Genomic DNA, 20,270 nt, shown 5'->3' on the forward strand with positions numbered 1-20,270 from the left:
TGGCTTTTTTTTTTTTTTTTTTTTTTTTTTAAGAGAGCTAGCAAGCTAGCACAAGTAGGGGAGAAGGGCAGAGAGAGAGAGAGAGAGAAAGAGAGAATGAATCTTAAGCAGGCTCCACGCTCAGTGCAGAGCCTGACCCTGGCATCGTGACCGGAGCCAAAAGCAAAAGAGTCAGATGCTCAACTGACAGCCACCCAGGTGCCGTAAGACTCCGTGATTCAATTATAAACGATGAGGCTTCCAGATCCGGCCTGAGCTTCGTGGACTGGAGACTTGTACCTTCCTTGCCTTGAGACGCTCCGAGTGGCTCCTGTGCCCATTTGTCAAACTCACCTTTGAAAACTTCAGTAGCTTATACTCTACCTGCAATCCTGTGTCTGAAGAGGCATTTGATCTTTTAGACTGAAATACTGTTATTTGATATTGTTTGTAGGTATGAACATGCTAATGATGATAAGAGCAGTTTGAAATTAGATCCGGAAGGGGAGAAAATCCATGCTGGACTCCTGAAAAAGTTAAATGAACTGGAATCTGACCTTACATTTAAAATGGGTAACTACTACTTTTATAAGTCCACTATGAACTTCCAAAGGGTGTTTCCTAACTGGCTTAAAGGCCGTTGGGCTCTGTTTCCTCGGAAGAAATGATAGTTGAGTTCTTTCTAGAGTGAGCTAGCTCCCTTCCCCTTCTGCAGCCTCTTGGGGCACCCACGTCCTCATTAGTATCCTTGTCCTCACCCCGTAAGGGAGGTGCCTTTGCGCGGTCATGCCATTGTACAGGAGAGCGGCCCCAGGCAGCCTTCTGACCGAGGACTTGGGAGCCAAGGCAGGCGGTGGTCTCTTCCCACAGGCCCGGAGTACAAAAGCATGAAGAGCTGTATTTACGTTGGGATGGCAAGCGATGACGTGGACATTTCTGAACTGGTGGAGACCATTGCGGTCACAGCCCGAGAAATCGAGGAAAACTCAAGGGTCTGTAAGACTAATCTGTGCCTCGTTCCTCTCCTGGGTCTTCTCTGGGCAGCCAGCTGGGGTCACGAAGGAGGAAGCTACCCTCAGAAATACGTGTTCGTTCCCAAAAAGTGCAGAAATGGTTCCAATGAGCCAAGCATTGTACCAGGAATCCAGAACCCCCCGAGTATTTGATGCAGTCCCTGCCCTCAGTGGGCTCGTGGCTCGGGGGAAGAGGTCCATGTAGCCAAGTAGGGTGGCTAATGCCGTGGAGAAGTTAGGCGTAGCTGAGCATTTGGGGAAGACGCAGTGGCATCTGCCTGACAAGGTGAGGGAAGACTGCAGTCGCAGCTGGACCCGGGGCTGCGTGAGGCACGTGTTTCGGATGACAGGACTTCCCGCCAGGGATAGACCTGCTTCTGCTGGCCAGCAGGCATGGAGACCTAGCTGGTGGACGTTCTGCAGACCAGACATGTGAGTCACTAGGAATCACTCAGGAGCAGAGGAGGGACGACAGCGGGATGGGTCTGAGGAGACAGGCATGCGTGGTGGCCCGTGGCTGCTAGGGAGGGGGAGAGCGGGAAGTCTGCCATGAGGCCGAGGAGCCGGCTTTATCGTTGGGTGGGCTTCCTGAAGTTTCTCCCAACCCGCTGTGTCACTTCTGATCCCATTTCCATGACTGTGACGCGTGTGTCTCTTTTCTGTGGATGTGACATTGAGATCATCGGGCAGGTGGTTTCTCTCCTCCTTCTCCTGGCAGATGGGGCCGGTCACCAAGGTGTCTCCTCCTTAGCGGGGCATTTTGTCCTCTTGTGTTCACTCGCCGGTTTTACTTCGTACCCTGGCATCCAGAAGTGTAGAATTCCGTTTACTAACAGTTTTGAAAAGCGTCCCCGGTGCTGTGTTAATAGTTCTTCTCGGTCCCGGGCAGGAAGCTTAGACAAGTAATCCCTTTCTCGGTCCTACCACAGCTTCTGGAAAACATGACGGAGGTGGTTCGGAAAGGGATTCAGGAAGCTCAGGTTCAGCTGCAGAAGGCGAACGAGGAGCGGCTGCTGGAAGAGGTGAGGCTGGGCAGCAGACTCGCAGGGGGCGTCGGGGGCGTCAGGCCGGGAGCAGGCCGGCGGGACGCTCATGAGCGGTGCTTCTGCTCTGCAGGGGGTGCTGCGGCAGATCCCTGTCGTGGGATCCGTACTCAATTGGTTTTCTCCGGTACAAGCTTCACAAAAGGGAAGAACCTTCAACTTAACGGCAGGTAGGACCGCCGCCGCCCCGGGTCCCGTTGACCTTGTGAGTCGTGACCGGGTTCCCGGGATCCCCCACTCAAGCCAGGAAGCCTGGTGCGCGCGCGCGGCTCCTGCTCCTCCGGGGCTGCGTCTGTCTCGGGAGGCCTGGTGGGTCTGCCCTCTTCCGCCGCAGCAGCCGCGGCAGCACAGAAGCAGGTCCCCCCCACCTCCCGCCCTGCCCCCCATCCGCGGCAGACCCCCCTTCCTGCGGGCCGGTCTGAACGTGGCCACTCAGCTGTCGGGACTCTCCAGTGCCCCTGGCGTCGTGTTCAGTGTTGGGTGTCAGTACTCCCTGCCGTCCCTGTGAGTGCTTTGCCCCAGGAAGGGGCTGCTGTGGTAACGGGAGGTGATAAGATTGTAGTCCAGTCTGTAGCCCTGGACCAGCTCATTTCGAACCAGGCACCCCGCAAGGAGGACTGGTTGCTGGGGTTTGGGGACGGTGACGTGCGCCTCCAGGTCCCCTTCTTCCCTGTGTTGGGGGGACAGTTCCCTGCACGTGCCCCCTCCCCCCCCCCCCCCAGGAAACCGTGAGCACACATGAGTGTGACAGAGGATCCGTGTTGCTCCGAGTGCCCGCCGTCAGCCAAGGGCCGTCTGGTCCCTGCTGCTACAGTACCGTTCCCACCGGGGCGTGGTCCCCAGGCACGCATGGGCCACGCCGGAGCTGAGTGTGCCCAGGACACCTGGGGACGTGAGGGTGAAACGCACCGGGCAGGGCTGGGCCTCGCGAGCGCGGCCACGAGGTTGGCTTTCTCCGCTTCGCGGCGCGCTTCCGACGGCCGGGGGCTCTGCCCTGCCCGCCTGCGAGGCCCAACAGCCAGAGCGACTTTCTCGGGGAACGAGGCTGCGGGGGTTCGGCTCTCAGGGCGGCCGGAGCCGGGGGCCTCTGCACACCGCTCTCTCCCCTTCCTCGCAGGCTCCCTGGAGTCCACGGAACACACGTACGTCTACAAGGCGCAAGGCGCGGGGGTCACGCCGCCGCAGACGCCCTCGGGCACTCGCGCCAAGCAGAGACTTCCAGGTACAGCGCGTCTTCTGAGTTGATTAAGGCTGAAGAGAACCGTTGGTTCTCTTGGGAACACAGACCCTTGCGTCTTGGGAGGCTTGTCCTGTTGGGTGTTACCTGTGTTCCTGCGTTTTCTTGGTGCTTTGACCCCATGTCCTGTTCCTCCTCACTGAGGACCAGCCGTCCCTGTAACCATTTCAGTAGCCTGGGGCTTCAGCCTGGGAGAACTTTCTCCGTGGCAGCCCAAGGGGGAAGTTCGGGTCTTGAGAACTGGCATCGTGTTTAACCTGGTGTTTACTCGCCTGAACTTCTCCTGACCGTGACCTTGGGAGCCGTGTCGGTGTCCTGTTGGTTCTCATTTCTCACCTCATCACTTTGGGGCCTCAGAGCTGGGGGGCGCGGGGGTGTCTCCGGAAGCAGTTGCGATTAAATAAAGCAACCACTTGTTGGACGGAGGGCTTTCAGCACTGTCCGTGCATCTTTCTCTAGGCCAGAAGCCTTTTAAGAGGTCTCTGAGAGGTTCCGATGCTCTGAGCGAGACCAGCTCAGTCAGTCACGTTGAAGACTTAGAAAAGCTGGAGCATCTGTCCGGGGCGCCGGAGCCAGATGGCCTGGAGCCTAGCGGCCCCGAGCCGCACCCCGGGGCTCCCCCTCCGCAGGAGGCCGAGCGGACGGGGGCCTTCCAGAACGGGGCCCAGCGCCCGGAAGATGACCGTCCACAGGTAGAAGAACCGGAGAGCTTAAGATAAAATCCAGTGTTTGCTTTGAGACTGTACCGGGTGTTGTTTCAGGGAAGATGAAGCTGTACTGAAAATGTGAGCCGTGCCACAGCTAACACAAGAAAAATGACTGTTGTTTGTCCTTCGCTGGGATTTTTGCACAAATCTGTGCCTGAAAGCCAGGCTTTTTAGACGGGCAGTTGATTGGTCTCATTGGATGGGTCTGTAGCATGACAGCTGGGGTTCCTGCCCACGTCCTTGTAGGTGGTACCATTTCTCCCCCACGTTCCCATAAACACTCGTTGTTCACGAAGAACACTTAGAATTTCAAGTGCCCGCCACTTGAAACGCTCGCGCTTATTTTTTTAAAACCTAAGCGTAAGCCGTGACGAGGTTACATACAACTTTTCGTTAAGTCAGCTCTAGAACCTTCCGGGTCCTCTGTTGTGCTGCTGCACCGGAGAGGCAGCGCTGTCTCCGCCATCTGTTTGGGTCAGCATTCAGTGTGGGCAGGCCGCGGGGTACGGCGGGCTCGGGTTCGGCGTGATGCCGACCTGAGCCCGAGCCGCCCCCGCCGCCGCTTCCGAGGTGTAGAAAGGAGCGTGTGCTCTGGCTGGGGCAGGGCCGTGGGCAAGCGACTTCCCTCTGCCCTGAGTCCATTCCTCCCTTTATATACTATTTGTAGACAAATTAAAGGATTATCTATTAAGAGTAACTGTAAAACTCTTGGCCATATATATGTATATTTTTAAATACTGGTAAAGCTTTTAAATTGGCACACAGATACACACTGTGCTCGTTTCTATGTTTAATATCTGAAAAGCCGACAGACGCGAGTCTTGACCTGATACTAACTCTGCTGTGGAGCACCCAGTTACGTTTCAACCCTAAAATAAGTATACCTTTGACCTGTTTTACACGGGAGTGTGTGTGGCTTCTCCCCACGAGCAGCTCACCCCTTTGGGCCCAACTCAGAGACAACCTGGGCCCTCGGTCTGGTGAAGCCAGACCACTGCTGAGATACTGGAAGCGAGCTCTTAATTACTGCCTCTTTCTACTTTTCCAGAAGTCCTGCACCTCTTCGTTTTCCTAGGTAAAGGTCCCTGAGCCTTTAGTCCAGCAAAGTCAAGCTTTGGGACGCCTCAAGACGGTGGGGGTTCACACTGGGCTGGGGACTGTCGTGTTGCAGGCCTTAGGTAAACCACATTAAGCCTATAATTAGACACCGATTTGATGTGATTTCTGACTTTTGGCACTTGTCAAAATGCAACTTTTTTTTCGGTGCAGATGATTAAAAGTCTTCCCTGTTTATTTGGTGCAATGAAGTATAGCAGATAAAATGGGGAAAGGGGACATTATCACCTTTAACAAGATTAATTTTTCAATGTTTTTATATATATTTGGAATTGCTAAATTGGTTTTGCTGAAACAGAATTTCACCCTTAAGATACTATTTGAATGTTGGTTTCAATAAAGGTTCTTGAAATTGTTAACCTGTGGGTTCAGTTCCTGAATGGTCATCAGGCAGAGCGATTCCCCCGAGGATAGCAACTTCAGAGAAATAAAGGCCTCGGAAAGTCTGAAGCTGCAGACATCACGCTGTGGCCGTTTTAATGACCTCACACCTACAGCAGACTTCGCAATGGCTTCGTGTAACTCTCACATGGAGTCTCAGATTGTTTTCTGTTGCAGAACAGTCTGATGAGATTCTGGTTTTCCTTCTGGGCTTTTCATCTCCTTCACCTGGAAGTGGAGTAGCAGTTGGAATTCATGCTACTGAAATATTTGGGGGCCAGAAAACCCCTCTGTGAGATGGATACGTTCTCACGGAATTCTGCTGCATTTGAAATACCATTTTTCAAACAAGCTTATGTATAATGTTCCCTTGATTCCCTAATTTAGCAGGAAGAGAACCACTTACCCCAAGTCTGAAACAGCGGCTTGCAGGATCAAGCGGCAGGCGGCTCCTCCTGGGCCCTCGGTGCCGAAAGGCAAGGCCGGGCGTCCCCTTCAGCAAAGCAGAAAGCACACCTCGACAAATGCCTTCGCGAAAATAAGATTTTATTTTTAAAGTCATTTGAAGGACAGTAAGGAAGGAGACCTAGGATTCAGCGGATGCGGATTCTGGTTCGTATTCTTTCCAGGCCCCACGGTCCCCATGGTGGTGTCTCTCAGGCCAAAAGTTGCTCTTTGGTGATGCCCGTGTTTAGCTTCCTGGAGAAGGGATCTTTTCCCATAAACCATCTTCATTTTTTTTGTAGAGGAGAGCCTTGTTTCCGGGAAACAGTGCGTTGGTTGGAGATGGGTGTTTTTTTAAGAACATCAAGGTAGATCTAATATGTTCGACAAAGTGGGGTGGCTCAGCCAGAGGTGAAGTGGAGAGGTTCTGGAAAAACAAGATTCTGGGTCTGAGAGAGGAATAAGCTGGCTCTGTTACCCTCTTGACAAAGCTGTCGAAGTGTCTCCGGGTTCTTAAACAGTCCGGATGGTCTCAGGTCACCACGTACACAGAAGTCGTAACGTTACGGAAGACGGGAGGTGTACTGCGTTAACGAGGAAAAAGCAGTCGGCTGTGTACTCCTTCGACCCATGCAAGTGCCCGGCCCGGACCTTACTTATTCTCGGCTGATCTAGAGGTTGAATGGGGTCTGCTGAAGGCATCCTAAAAGTAAATCCCACCCACCGAAGGAAAGGCTGCTGTGCTCTCGCCTAAACCCTTCGTCTTCTTCTAGATGAAGAAACCAGGGTGCGGAGATTTAAGACCGCCCCAGCCTGTAAGTTCTCACCTCTAGTATTTGCTTATCATCTTGCTGCAGCCAGAAATCCACATGTGGAAATGGCATCCAGGAGTACGGTCCTATACGAAGTTGTTCTGTCTTTGCGTCGTAAATACTAATCATCTGAAAAAGAACATTTCGAGGACATTTCAAGGAACGTTCTCTGCTTCTCGAACCCCACCATTAGTGCAAGCTCCAGCGCAGTCCCACGTTAACGTGGAGGGATGAGCTGCTTTAAACGGTCTAATAACCAAAGCCGCTACTTATGGAGTCCTTCCAGTGTGTCTGCTATTGTACTTTGGGAGTAACGTACGTGCTTTTGTTTAGTCCCGACAAAAGTCCTCTGGGAAGACGGCATTTTTCCTACTTTGGTCGGAAACCTGATGCTCAGAACGGACAAGCACTTTGCCCACAGCGACATTGCCGGTAAGCATGAGAGCTGGGACAGAAACCCAGGTGTGTGTGGCTCAAGTCCACGGTCCTCAATGCCACATAAAACACCTCCTCATTACTTATGCCCCAGCAACTAATCACCTTGCAACTTAAAAGCCCGCAGTGCCGGCTGCCCCATCAGGAACAAGGAAAGTGTTTATTTGCCAATCAATTCCCTGAATTCCCCAATTTGTCAATGGTAGTTTTCAGCTTAACCAGCAACCCTGGCTTTTGGTTCCTGAGACTAAAACAAGTTCTGAATATTAGCTAAATCAAGGCTATTACCCTGCTCGAGAAACAGCAAAGGCATCTGACAAACGTTAAAGGTTTGGCAAAACATCACCGTGAACGCACACACTCTCCAACGAAAATGTCAACGTTCCATCAGTGAGGAATCTGCGCCTTCTCTTTTTTCACACCTCTGCCTTCAAAGCGGAGAAGTGGGGTCTAGCTTGCAAGAAACAAACGTTTCGTTCCTGACGCCTATAAAACGTGAGGCTCTGGAGCGGGACGCCCCTTTTTTCCCCTTAGCACAGAGGGTCTCACTCACTGGGCCTCCTGTCAGAGCTCGGGCGGCACGCAGCTCCTCTTCCGGGCCTCGGTCTGGGAAGGAGGCTCTGTAAATCTCTGCAGTTTTAATGTTGACCGCTGTGGGGACAAAGAGGTCCTCCGCATGGACTAAAGGTACAAGTGGAAAGTTGGCACAGCCGCACCACGTCTACGGCCACGGGTGACCGAACGTGGCCGGTCGCCCCAAGAAGGGGAAGAGGGGTATGGCTGGACCGCTGTCGCTGAGCAGCTGCGGCTTCCCCTTTGTGCAGACGGAAAGCGCCACCTTACGGCCAAGCCCGTGTCTGCAGGGGCCCCGGCCCGACCAAGGGGCGACCTCTTCCCCCGGGAAGCGCCAGCTCTTCAGGCCGGCACCGGGCGACCCTCCCTGGCCAGCGCCGTGGCTGCGCCGGGGGCAGAAGCGGGGCCTGGGGTGCTGTCCGGGTCTGGTGGTGGTGGGGGCACGTTCCCGCCACGCACCTCTGCCAGGCTACAGGCAGTAGTACGGTGACCCCCTGTGCGCCCCGCTCGGCCATCGCACATCGGGCGGAAGTTTCACCGGCTCTCCCCCTCCGGGGATCCGGGGCTGCAGCGGGAGAGCGCTCCGGCCTTTCCTTGGCCTGCTCTCTCCTTAGCAGGACCCTTATTCCCCGCCGGACCCCACCAGGCTCCCCGCTGTGTGAGGGGAGCGACCCCCTCCCTGCCCGGCCCCAGCCCTGGAGACTGGCTGGAGAAGGGCGAGCAGACGGCCCCGCTTCCCGGCTGCCACCTCGTCTGTCCCCGGTGGCCGTAGGGAGCGGACGTCTCTGTTTTGTGGGCAGCGGTCAGAGAAGGCAAGCTGCTTGCCCGGGGCCCCCGGTGGGGCTCCGGGAGCCAGGGTCAAGCTGGCCCTGGGAGCGCGGCCCGGCCTCCGGGCCTCCGAGAAATGCACTACTTACCGATGCCATAGATGATGGGAAAGTGCTTTTCATTTTCTTCCCGGTCATTTAGTTCTAACGAAACGAAGAAAAATGCTTTTTAAGGAGTGATTTTTAAGAAAAACTGAACAGTTCTTTCCTTTTCTATAACTGAGGCCAACAGGGAGCCCACACTGCAACAGGAGGAAAAAGGACATGTAAGGGACCGTGTTCCTGTTTCCCTGCCAGGTCCCACCGGAGCCGTCAGGTTTCCACCAAAACGAGTGCCGCGTCCCGAGTCAGCGCCTCCCGGCTCCCTACACGCTCAGCCACCAGCCACCTGCCACGCGTGGTGGTGGGTGGCTCCTTCCCAGGAGCAGAGGAAGCGTCTGAAAATCCCGAGGAAGGAAAGAGGGCCCGCGCTGAAGGGGGTGGGGGTCGGGATGTCATCGGAGGCCGAGCGGGATTTGGGCTTGGGGGGCGGGCGGGCCACTGGCTGCAGAGGGCGGAGGGGGCTCTCCTGTGGCTGAGGGGCTCATGCGCGAGGTCTTGCTTTAAGGGTGAGGGTGCCGGCTGTTGGGGGAAGGACGGCAGAACTTACCTGTCACACACAACGTCACTAAGTGAATGTCATCTTCTTGTCTGTCAAATTCACCTACGATGAAAAGTTTCAAAGTGGACGTCAGAAACCCGCTGAGCAAGTCGAGATGGGGCCGGGCCCTCTCCGTCCCGCTCCCGTTTCCGCCACAACCCGACCCGCGCGCGGAAGCCAGATTCCGGTGAACTGACGCCAGGGAACCCGGGTGACGGGCACGTCCCTAGCCTCGAGCCCAAAGGAAACTGTGACCAAAGCTGCCCCTTCGTCTCTTCCTTCTCAGGGGTTTGTGGGGACAGCGGACCCTGAAAATGTTTACCCCTTACTTAAATAACTTTTTTTTCTTTTTACCAGCCATTCTAAAAACTTGATCACTGTAAAAAAAAAAAAAAAACCGTGGAAAACACAGGCAAGTGTAAGTACATGGGTCTTTCACAGTACAAGGACACAGGCTTCTGATGCCCACAACCCCAACAGTTAACAGTCCGTGTTTGTTTCCTACCGTCCGTGTACTGCCGAGCCCGCGCCTCGTAGACAACTGCGTCCTGACTCTGCGGCCACGTGTGCTTTCCCGTGCGATTCACCTCTTCCCAAGTACTTTTTAATGGCTACTTAGCAATTTCTTTGCTGACGGACATCAGACTGCTAACGTAAAGGATGTTCCGCCCGCATTTGGGCATGAATCTCCATGCACACTGCAGATTATTTTCTTAGAACAGATTCCCAGAAGGGGAATTACCAGGGCAAAGGAGAGGAACCTTGTTAAGACTTAGGCCACGGGGCCAAAGTGCTTTGCCGACAGGTTACAGCAACGTATGTTCCAGTGCTGGGTGCGTAGGGCCGCCTCGCCGCGGTTAACACAGAACGAGGTCTTTTTTTGAATCCTCGCTAATTTAACGGGAAAAGGTGGCATCGTCGGCGTTTTACCTTCCTGCAGGTTAAAACGGACATCACTGCCCAGAGGGCTGCTCACCATCTTATTCACCGCTAGTGTTTACCGTCTTGGACCGTGTCGACTACTGTTTCCAGGAAAATCTCGTCCCCCTCCCATTGGCCCCTGAATCCTAGCTCGGTCCCTCCGTCCGAGTCCAAGCCGAGCCAGTCAGGCTGCTCCCAGCAGCTGCCCCGAGAGGCTGTGCACTAAGTACCGTTTTGATCCAAACAAAAGCGGGAGCAAGTTTTCATCAAAGTTGGGGAAACCGTGAACTTACTAAGAAGTTGATGAGTAAGTTTTTGTGACAACTGCCTGTCATCACTGAAGCCTCCCACGAGGTGCACTTCCAGCCTGGCAAAGAGACGGGACGGTGGTCAGAGGCCAGCACTCCGGCCGCGGGGCGCCCTGGCTTTGCTCGGGACCTCGGTTCTCCACCTCCACGAAGCCGCGCTCCGCAGCGGCGCTTCCTCCCGGGGCCTCTTCAGTGCCTCGCGACGGGGAGGACACGTCTGGGTGGCACTGGGAGAAACGGGGGAGGCTGCCAGGGCCGCGCGAGCCGCTGGGGACGCGGCCGGGGGCGCTGATGGCGGACGGGAGCTGCGCCTGCACACGAGCGGCCCCGATGCGGAGCTTAAGACGCTCCCCTCGGTTAGAATAGGGCTGCGGCGCACTTGGAGAAACCTCTTTGGCATCTCAGCCTAAGGGGAACCGGGGTGCGGGGCCGGGAAGGGGGGCTGGCGGACCGCTCACCTCACTCTTGTCCAGCAAACCCGGAGCCAGGGACTGTCACCTCCCAATTTCAAGAAGGGAACCAGGTCGGTTTCTACAGGCCATGCTTACCCCCCCCCCCAAACCAGCTTTTCTAGGTTTGGGGAACCCTGCTACTCCCCCGGGGTGGCCCTTCTGGGGACTGTCACTGCACACACTAGCACAGCACAGCTCTCAAACTCCTGTGCTTGAGCCTGTATTCTGTGCCCCCTTGTCTGCGAGCCCCCTCGTCCACAGCCTGGGACAACCCAAGGGAGGAACCCGAACCGGCCAGAACTGGCATGAGGACAAGCATCACGTGACCCCACACAAACACGAATGGGCCAGACGAGCCGCGGTCACCACGGCTTTGCTCGACACGGGGCCACGGGTTTGCCTTCCCAGTCTTGGGAAGGCACGACCACGTGCGTTCCATGGACAGACCAAAGATCCCTCCTGCCACGTCTCAGCACCACACCAGGGGGCCCAGCGCAAAATGACACTGCTGGCCCGGCCTAGGTGACACTAGTAACACCAGGAAGAAGGGCTTTATTATTATTTTTGTTAAATCCCTAGGATTCTGAGAACGTGTAGATGACCAGACTAGTCCGTTCTGTGGCCACCCCAGACTTTCTCCCCAGCGAGGGGCAGGAGGGAGCACAGGTGTGTGTGGGGGGCCCCTCTCCCCCAGCCGTGGGACCAGGTCCCCTGTGTTCCAGGGTGACAGCTGTTGGGAGGGGGCGGCCACCTGACGGGCCACCGCGGGAAAATGCACCCGCACCCCCCTCCCGCCACGGTGGGTTCCTCCCTGCCTTGGCCTCCACGGTCCTTCCCACCCTTGAACACCCTGTTTTGCTTCCTGCCGGCCTCCTTGCTTCAGGGCACTTCGGGGGCAGGTGTCTGTCTACGGGCCACGGCTATGGCCCCGACACCTGTAACAAGCTCCCCCTGGGAGAAAACACCCGACAAGCAGCTACCGGAACGAACGAAGAGAAGGCATCTGGGATTCGCTGACGCGTGAGCGAGCATCCCACGGTACGGGAGCAGAAACACAAGCTGAGGTTCCAAATCAAAGCTTCATCCACAGGCCAGCCTGCACCCGCCACCCGGTCTGCTCGCTCCACGGCCACCGGCGAGGGACCGACGCTGTGCCGGCTCGGCTCCAAACGAACGAGCCGGTCGCCGTGGCAGTGACCTTCCATGCGGCGGCCACGGCCGTCCCCTCTATGTGACAGAGCGCGGGGCCCGGCACCACGGGACACGGAAACGGGGCGCTCACCTTCCACACGGAGCGTGGTCGGAGAAGGATTTGATGGAGCTCATGATCAGGGGGACCTCCGCTTTGGTGTCACTTCCGTCACAGTGGGTCAGGCAGGTGGCCCCGTTACCTGAGGCAAAGGGGGGAACGACTCACATTACTCTGGGTGAGGGCTCCGTGCTCGAGCCAGATCTACTCCCATCCCTTCAGACGCCTCCTCTGTCAATGCCCTGGAAGGAGACCCAGAAGGATCTGTGCTGCCCCGCCCACCCTTCTGACCCGGGTACCAGGGAGATGCCATGCAGATTGGGGGGTGGGGAGGGGGGAGGGCAGGGTCCGGCTGCGGGCAGGACACCAGGAATGTCGCGGGCAGAGACGCAACGCTGCCCTTCCTCTCGCTCGCCGTACCTGTGTGCCTCAGGACCACAATGTGACAGGTGGTGGCATCATCAGAACCCAGGATGGAGATGGAGCCTGGTTGGAAAAGAGAGAAAATGAAACATCCAGTAGCCCCGGGGGGTGATGCCCGATTCACGGCTTCCTAACCTACCATCCTGCGGGGAGGCCGCTGCAAGCTCTCTTTGCTGAACATACAGAAGGCCCTGGGGTCCCACTTGCTGAACAGACTGACCTCTGAGAAGTCTGGCTCTTTCCTGTTCGATTAAAACAAGATAAAAGAGGGACGGAAATTAGTGATGACTGGGTACCTAGAGGGGTGGCGAGGCCCGACGTGCGCCTGGGCGGGAGACGCAGGCTCTGTGGGGTGCCACCAGGCTGAAAGGCCAAGGGAACGGGGCTGCGGCCACTACGGCCACTACGGGTGGGGGGAGGCGGAGCAAAGGAGACGGTGAGCTCCCGGGCTTCGTTCCGCCTGCGCCTGAGGGACCAGAGTGCAGGCCTTCCTCCTCAAGCGCAAGAGACCCTCAGGGCTCTGCACCCGGGAAGGGAAGCCGACCGTCGGCCCGAGGGCCTGGCCGGCTCCAAAAACACGGCCCTTGTGCAAGAGAGGCGGACACCGTCCCTGCCCCCAAGCTGGTCGTCCCCATGCTGGGAATCTGGACCTCTGGACCGGGGAACCTCCCTCCCCTACCAACGCACACACCCGGGTGGCTCGGAACGACAGAGGTGAGTTATGCCAAAGAGACTCACGCTATTGCACAGTCAGGAAAAATGAAGACTAGGAAAGATGGTTTTGAAATGCAAACTGACAAAAAGTGTAAAAAAAAAAAAAAACCTTTAGAAGTTATAAATAAGGGCGCCTGGGTGGCTGAGTCAGTTAAGGGTCCAACTTTGACTCAGGCCATGATCTCGTGGTCCATGAGTTCAAGCCCCACGTCGGGCTCTGTGCTGACAGCTCGGAACCTGGAGTCTGCTTTGGATTTGGTGTCTCCCTCTCTGCCCCTCCCCCGCTCATGCTCTGTCTCAAACATGAATAAACGTCACAAAAATTTAAAAGTTAAAACTCTGCGATGATGATCACAAGGCTCAAGTGTTGCCACGTGGGAGGAAGCACGAGGAGATTCACCAGCATTGGCCACGGCCACGGTCAGACAGGGCAGACTGAGTGCGTTAGCATTTACTCTCTGGCCTTGTCCCGATTCCGTAAATGTGCTATGATGGAGCCGTGACCGAGGCAGACAACCAGAAAGGGCCCGTCCTAAATCAGCAAATTCATGAAAAGGCTGTGTTGGAATCAGGTGTCCAAACCTTCTCTCACTTCGTATTGGCAGAAATTCTTACGCAGGAAGCCCTGAGTCGTGGGTGCAAGTGTTGACTCGCCGCTCTGTGCCCCTGCAACTAACAGGTCACCGTATGTCAGCTGTACTGTAATTTGAATTTTTTTTAAAAAGTCTTCCACACTGGGGCGCCTGGGCGGCTCAGTCGCTTAAGCGGCCGACTTCGGCTCAGGTCATGATCTCATGGTTTATGGGCTCGAGCCCCGCATCGGGTTCTGTGCTGATGGCTCGGAGCCTGGAGCCTGCTTCGGATTCTGTGTCTCCCTCGCTCTCTGCCCTGCCCCCGCTGGTGCCCTCCCTCAAAACTAAAATGTTAAAAAACACAAAAATGCCAGATCGATACAAGAAATTACATCACACGGGGTACGTAGACGGGTCACTACTTCCTCCTGACTTGCAACAAGTCGACTCAAAGAACAGACTGCGACCCAAATGCGCAAACCCAGAGGAGGTGGGTGGGGTCCGGCCAGGACCCCGGCTTCACGGTCTCACACGGGCCGCTCGCCACGGCTGAGCATGGTGTGTCCAGTGAGGCTGGCACTTGCTTAATCAATAATAAGATACAAGATATATTAAAAAAAAAAAAAAAAAAAAAGATCGCTTGATTCGTTACCCAGAGTTTTCTTCTCTTAATAAACTCTCGTTAACTGGAAACAAGGCAGCCATTAGCACGACGGCGGCTCCTCAACAGAACAAACGAGAAGGAGTAAGTGGGAGTAAGTGAGCTGCCGTGTCAGTCGGCCAGGCTCGGCCGCCGCGGTCAGGGAGGAACTGGCCGTGACTCACGGTTCTGCAACTCGGTAAACACCTCGCCTCCCGGGTGCTCTGCATGTCACACGCTCGTCACCTCACCTTGATTCGAAATTAGACGCAGGACAGCGCGCACTTTCCTTTCCGTTAGCCCCGGGACACTTACCTTGGCCTCTGTGCTTTCGGGGGCGGGGGGGGGAGGGGGCCGGGCCAATGGGGGCCACAGACGTCCACGCTGGGGCCACCACCCCAAAGGCAAAGCTGTGTGTGCGCGTGAACTGCCACTTGCGTGCCCGAGAGCAAACATCCCAACGGCCCAGCTCCCCCCGCCCTCGCCCTCCCCACCCTCTTCCCCCCCTTCACCCTCCCCCCCCCCCCCCCAGTGTCCCAGACAGACAGGAGCATAAATTATCAGAAGAGATGATGCCGCAAAGCGAAAAGAACATGTTGTTTTGGTTTTCCGCTTTTAAGGAATGAAAAAAGTTCAGCCAACTTCTCCTCTGTGGAAAAACACAGAGAGCTACTCCGTCAGCTCCAATCCCTCCCCGAAATACTGGCCAGCCTTCTGGGCCTCTGATACTCTCCGGACACTAACATTCATGAAAAAAGCCTCCTGTCCAGTAGTCCCTCCCTTCCCAGCTCCTGCCCCACGGCGCTGCCCTCCTAGGCCGGGGCTCAGCAAACTTTCCTCCGAAAAGGGCCGGAGAGGAACTATTTTGGGCTCTGCTGGGGTGCGGTCTCCCGTTGCAACCACTAGGCTCTGCTGTGTAGCCTGAAAGCAGCAGGGACAACACGTAAACAAACGGATGTCGCCGTGTCCCCAAAAGACGTGATTTATGGGCGCCACGGAAATCTGAATTAACTTCACTGAATTTCACATGTCATGAAGTAATACTATTTTTTCTTAACGGTTTTCTTTAATTATTGAGAGAGACAGAGAGAGACAGAGTAGGAGGGAGGGGCAGAGACAGAGAGAAGGAGAGAGAATCCCAAGCAGGCCCCACACTCAGTGCGGAGCCCGGCTCGGGGCTCGAACTCCCCAACCTTGAGATCATGACCTGACCTGACCTGAAAGCAAGAGTCAGACACTTAACCAACTGAACCGCCCAGGCGCCCTGAAATAGTGTTTTTTTGATTTTTGTAGCCCCACCACTTAAACATGTAAAAACCATTCTTGGCTGACGGGCTGTCCACACGTGACCTCTGGCGTGGGGCTGGGGCCTGAGGACCCCTGATTCCCCAGGCACTTAGGACAAACAATCACGTGCCCCTTCCCCCTGCTGCTCTGTTCCGTCCGCTCTTCACATTCTCCTCCTCCGGGAAAAGGGGATCGTGCCGTCTGCTCCTCAGGTCGTGTGAGGATTAACGGACGGCAGGTTTGTCGTGGGTGGCTGTCGCCAGGCCCGCCCGGGTCCCGACCCCGGGGTCCCCCGTGTCCACGCTGCCCTCCCCGGCGGCTGCCAGCATCACTGCTTCAACACACGGCTCTGTCACAGCCCCTTTCCTGCTCAGAAATCCTTGGAGTCCGGGCGATGTCACTCGCAGGAATAATTACAGGGGTTTACAAAGATTCAGCTCCGTGACTGTTTCTAACGCAGCAGATTTATAAATATCCTCCGTGCTTAGAAGCAGGAACTAAGTTGCGGTGCATTCGTATCGCGGAATTCTACGGAACCACACTTAAGCCAACGCTGCTGGCCGAGCATCCGGTGACCGGCTGAGAGCAAAGGCTCTCGGACAGCACGGCCCAGAGGAACTTCGTGCGGTGACGGCAGCCGTCTATTTCTGCCCCGTCTCGTACAGTAGCCACGAGCCCCACGTGGCTGTGGGGCACTTGGAAGGTGGCTGGTAGGAATGAGGAAGTGATTTTTACATTTTCTTTCACCGTCATTACGTGAAAATCGCCTTACGTGGCCGGGGCCACCGCACTGAGCACTGCAGCGTTCTAGACTCAGAGGCACCCTGCCAGGGTCCCGATGGGGACTTCGCCGCTTTGGGGACGTGGGACCTCGGGCAACCCGCTTCCACCTCTCCGCGCCTCACAGTCCTCATCTGTAAAATGGGAGCAGAACGGCGCCTGCTCCCGGGGGCTGGGCAAGTCCCACCGCGTCAAGGCCGTGACTATTCTGTGCTGGGCGTGGCTAGGCACAGGCTAGTAACCGCTGGTCCTGCATGTGACTGGCTGTGTGGCGTGAAAAAGACACATCACAGAACGGAAGAGGTAGTATGCTCTCATGTCTAGAAGGGTCTCATTCCCACACAAAGAAAAACCTCTGGAAGGGTGTTTGCCAAAATATGAATAACGGTAATGCTCAGAGATGATTTTTTTTTCTTCTTTGTGACACTTCTGCTTTCTTTTCTCTTACAAAGGGGACACGCGACTTGTAGAAAACAAGCCATGAAACTTTTCATCTCCCCCGCTTCCTTGAAAGATCCACCAAAACCCCTCTAATCCGGGTGCGACCCACCTCCCTGGGTTTACCTTCCACGTCCCCTCACCCTCTCTGCGCAAGGGAACCTGGCCAGTCCACCTGCCCTCGGGGCGCTTCCTCCCTGCGCTTGGTGGCAGTCTTGCTTGCTCACCTAGAATGTTCTCTCCTTCCTCCCCACTCGAATCTCTTCCATGCGTCCATCCTTCTTCCCTAAGACTGCTAAGTGACCCGTCCCCCAGGTTCCTGTGATGCAAATCGGCCCCCAGGACACGGCCTATCCTTTCAAGAGGGCAGGCCACCCTGGCCTGTCACATCCCTCCCCCCCCCCACCCCACCCCCACACGGAGTGTGCTGCCTTGGACACTGATCTTTCTATCACAGAAACTTCCCGAGAGACATAAAGATAGCGTCACCTTAACTCCTTAGGCAGCTGAAAGTTTCTCCCCTTGGTGAGTCCTACTGGGACTTCACAATGTGCCGGCGATGTGGCCCAAGGAAAGTGCTTACCACAGGGCCTAGTGTCGGCTAAGTGCCCAGGAGGTGCTGGCTAAGGTGCCTCCTGTTTTCCCGAAAAGGAAGCTGCGAATCACAGCGTGGTCCCCTTTTCCCGGTAACTCCTCAGCCTTCAGGTCATTTTCAGGGGTCACTGTGCTCATTCGTTTATATAACAAGTAAATTACAAAGTGCAGATTCATTACCAGCGGCTGCCCCAGGCTCTGAGGACACACACAGTGACACATACTTCCTCTGCCTTCAGGAAGCTTACATTCTGGGGGACAGATCAAGGGACAATAGAAAAGAAAAAAAAAAAAAAAAAACACCTATGCAGACAAAGTGATTACAAACCGCGCAAGGGTCCCAGAGGAAACCTCAAAAATACCTTCTCCGAGCGTACAGACTGTCAAGTTCCTCTGCTTCCCAGTTCAGAAGGAAAAGGGGCATTCTTCCTTTAGGGCACTTAACAGTTTGCGTATTCGAGCCATTTGTGATTAGAAACCATACCCTCTAACTAGGCTGTAAAGCAGTCCGCCCCGATTGTAGGAAAGAGGTCAACACGGCGCCCAACATACAGTGGAGGCTCAGCATGTCCCTCCAATCAATGAACTGACTGATTTCCCCCTAACTAGATCCGGGACAAGGGGAAGGTTTGGACTCAAGAACCCCTTTCCAAACTGTCTCTGCACAAGCACGGATTAGGGGTTCGGAGACCTATTTGAGGACAAAAGCAGGAAGACAAAACCCAAACCCTTCCATCAGGGCGTGGTCCTCAACACGGCTCAGCTGGGGAGAAGCAGGGCCCTTTCTTACGGCTAAAAATACTACCCGGAGGCCCGTGGGGAGGGGAGCCCGAGGGAGTGGCCAGGTGCCCCTGCCCGAAGCCCGCTGGGGGAAGCCGCTCCCCGCGGTGTGTGGGCCCCCGTGAGAGCCCCCGCGCAGGGGCCCTTGCCCCGGTTGGCCTCAACGGGCAAGCCCGGCTCGGAGCGGGAACCTGCCTGCCCAGGGTCGAGAGTCCCCGGGCACCCTCCAGCCGCGGTGCTGTGCGACCTCGGGCAAACCGCCTAACCTCTCTGGGCCGCCGGCCCCTCCTCCGGCAAAGAGAGGCCTCGGCACGTGCCCTCGGAGGCCCAAGGAAGGTGAAAGCCCCACAGATGCCTCGAGCGGAGGCATAAGATCGCTGCCGGCGGCCGGGGCTCCCGACGTGCCGAGAGCGGCTCGGCTGCGCCAAGTTTAAACCCTGCCTCGGGAAGAGCGGCTGGAGGCGGCGGGGTGAGGAGAGTCGGGCGCGTCCGGCAGGTCCCCTCGGGCCCTCCTCGGAGCCCCCCCCCCCCAGGTCCCGCTCACCTCCAGAAGCGGGTGGGCGCGCACGAGGTCCCCCGCGGACTGCGGCAGCCGCACTCGCCGCCCCTCGACTAGCAGCGGCATCGCGGAGGCGGCCGCCCCGGCAGGCCCAGGGAGGCGGCGGCCTCCCCAGCCCCGGGCCGCCCGCGGCCCCCGCCCCCGGGCCGCCCCGCCGTGCCGCGCCCCGCCCCGCCCCCCCGCGGGCGCCGCCGGGAAGTGAAGTCCCACGGGGCTGGCGCAGGTCCGCGCGGTTCAGGAAATCGGGGGCGGGCCGCAAGGCCCTATGGGAGATGTAGTCCAAACGCGGGAGAACGGCCCTCGGCCCGCCTCCTCCGCAGGGGGCGCTGGGAAATGTAGTCCCGAAAGCGTGGGCGTCAAAGCCGGGGGAGGAGCTGGGCTCTGGAAGAGAGCCTTCGCCGGGTGCCCCCGGCTCAGTCTTAGTTCACAGATCGGCCAACCCGTCCCGGCCCAAGGACGGGCTCTGGGGTCTGACTGCCTCCATTCAAGATCACGGCTCTACTACTCCTCATTGTGACCTTGAGCACGTTAATCCGAGCTGGGGAACCTGCTGTGCTGCTGCTCCATAGGATTGTGTTCAGTGAATAAACGTAAGCCGTCTGAAACCGCGAAAACAGAGTCTAGCCCCACTGATGATTTAGAAATCATCAAGTACCACTTGCTGCTCGGCGTACAGCAGGCACTCACTGATGGGCCAAGAGCCCTGGGAGTAAACATCAATGAGGTACCGTCCAGTCCCTACTAAGGACAGGTACCCCGGCGCAAGGCTCGTGACCTAGGGGCTCTGTATCCTGAGATTTGGAAATATCACTTAAATACACCGGACTCCACCATACCTTAACCAAAACGCAGTTTTACAAAACTAGTGGTGAAGCGAAGAGCCACCTCACAGAACAAGAACTGTTGCGACAGCATCGCAAGGGGATTCTGGGACCAAGAATTAAAAGCCACCATAATAAGCCACACCTGGCAGGGGGCAAACGCTGTCCGTACCTCTCCAGGTGAGACCTCTTTAGCGGGTACCAAGGAGGCAATCAATGTGGATGAAGTGAAAGTTGTCTTTGCCTTGAAAAGACCCTCCCGTGAAAGGGCTTCCTGCCTACTTTCTCCCAAGGTAGCCAAACAGCTACTGCCTCTCCCTGCATTTTCACTGAATCCTCCCAGCCCTCAAGGAGGTGGTGGTCATTTCCACTTTACAGCTCAACGTGGAGCTCCCAGAGAGCCTAGGTAACTTGCTCAGGGTCACACAGCTAGTTCAAGAAGCCGAGTCTGACCCCCATGACACTTTAGAAGTCCCTGGTCCTTTCTCACCTGTATAAATCAGCCACTTCTCATTAAGGAAGACC

General features: G+C 56.4%; 2 protein-coding genes across 11 annotated transcripts in view; one reads left to right on the plus strand and one right to left on the minus strand.

The window, feature by feature from the left end:
• PDXDC1 (pyridoxal dependent decarboxylase domain containing 1) overlaps window positions 1-5,454 on the plus strand; it is a 52,184-nt gene extending 46,730 nt beyond the window's left edge. For all 4 annotated transcript variants that reach the window (XM_045461294.1, XM_045461292.1, XM_045461293.1 and 1 more), the window contains exons 18-23: window positions 434-552; window positions 850-971; window positions 1,922-2,014; window positions 2,109-2,205; window positions 3,153-3,257; window positions 3,732-5,454. In XM_045461294.1, coding sequence (XP_045317250.1) covers window positions 434-552; window positions 850-971; window positions 1,922-2,014; window positions 2,109-2,205; window positions 3,153-3,257; window positions 3,732-3,991 — 796 coding nt within the window. In that variant the 3' untranslated portion in view covers window positions 3,992-5,454. The remainder of the gene's footprint in view (window positions 1-433; window positions 553-849; window positions 972-1,921; window positions 2,015-2,108; window positions 2,206-3,152; window positions 3,258-3,731) is intronic.
• A 551-nt stretch (window positions 5,455-6,005) lies between these two features.
• On the minus strand, window positions 6,006-19,092 carry NTAN1 (N-terminal asparagine amidase). Of its 7 annotated transcripts, none has more exons than XM_045461299.1 (10): window positions 18,910-19,092; window positions 12,700-12,802; window positions 12,558-12,623; window positions 12,171-12,279; window positions 10,422-10,495; window positions 9,217-9,270; window positions 8,658-8,711; window positions 7,721-7,818; window positions 6,748-6,861; window positions 6,006-6,347 (listed from the first exon to the last, which is right to left on the minus strand). In XM_045461299.1, exons 1-10 carry the CDS (start codon window positions 18,988-18,990, stop codon window positions 6,168-6,170), a joined length of 933 nt encoding a protein of 310 aa, XP_045317255.1. In that variant the 5' UTR covers window positions 18,991-19,092; the 3' UTR covers window positions 6,006-6,167. The 7 variants fall into 7 exon arrangements, with proteins under 7 accessions (XP_045317255.1, XP_045317257.1, XP_045317259.1 ...); XM_045461301.1 differs by having other exon boundaries at window positions 6,006-6,504; window positions 7,721-7,848; window positions 18,910-19,084; XM_045461303.1 differs by having other exon boundaries at window positions 6,006-6,504; window positions 18,910-19,081.
• Window positions 19,093-20,270: the final 1,178 nt, after the last annotated feature.

This window comes from Leopardus geoffroyi, chromosome E3 (genome assembly GCF_018350155.1).
Source record: "Leopardus geoffroyi isolate Oge1 chromosome E3, O.geoffroyi_Oge1_pat1.0, whole genome shotgun sequence".
In the NCBI taxonomy this organism is placed as follows: domain Eukaryota; kingdom Metazoa; phylum Chordata; class Mammalia; order Carnivora; family Felidae; genus Leopardus; species Leopardus geoffroyi.

Bases quoted from the DNA above. Each gene is read 5' to 3' on its own strand.
- NTAN1 (XM_045461298.1), bottom strand. From the start codon at position 18,990: ATGCCGCTGCTAGTCGAGGGGCGGCGAGTGCGGCTGCCGCAGTCCGCG. The intron at 12,803-18,909 runs GTGAGCGGGACC...TTAATCGAACAG, and splicing joins GCGCCCACCCGCTTCTGGAG to GAAAGAGCCAGACTTCTCAG. The intron at 9,271-10,421 runs GTAAGTTCACGG...TTTTCATCGTAG, and splicing joins ACTTACTCATCAACTTCTTA to GTGAATTTGACAGACAAGAA.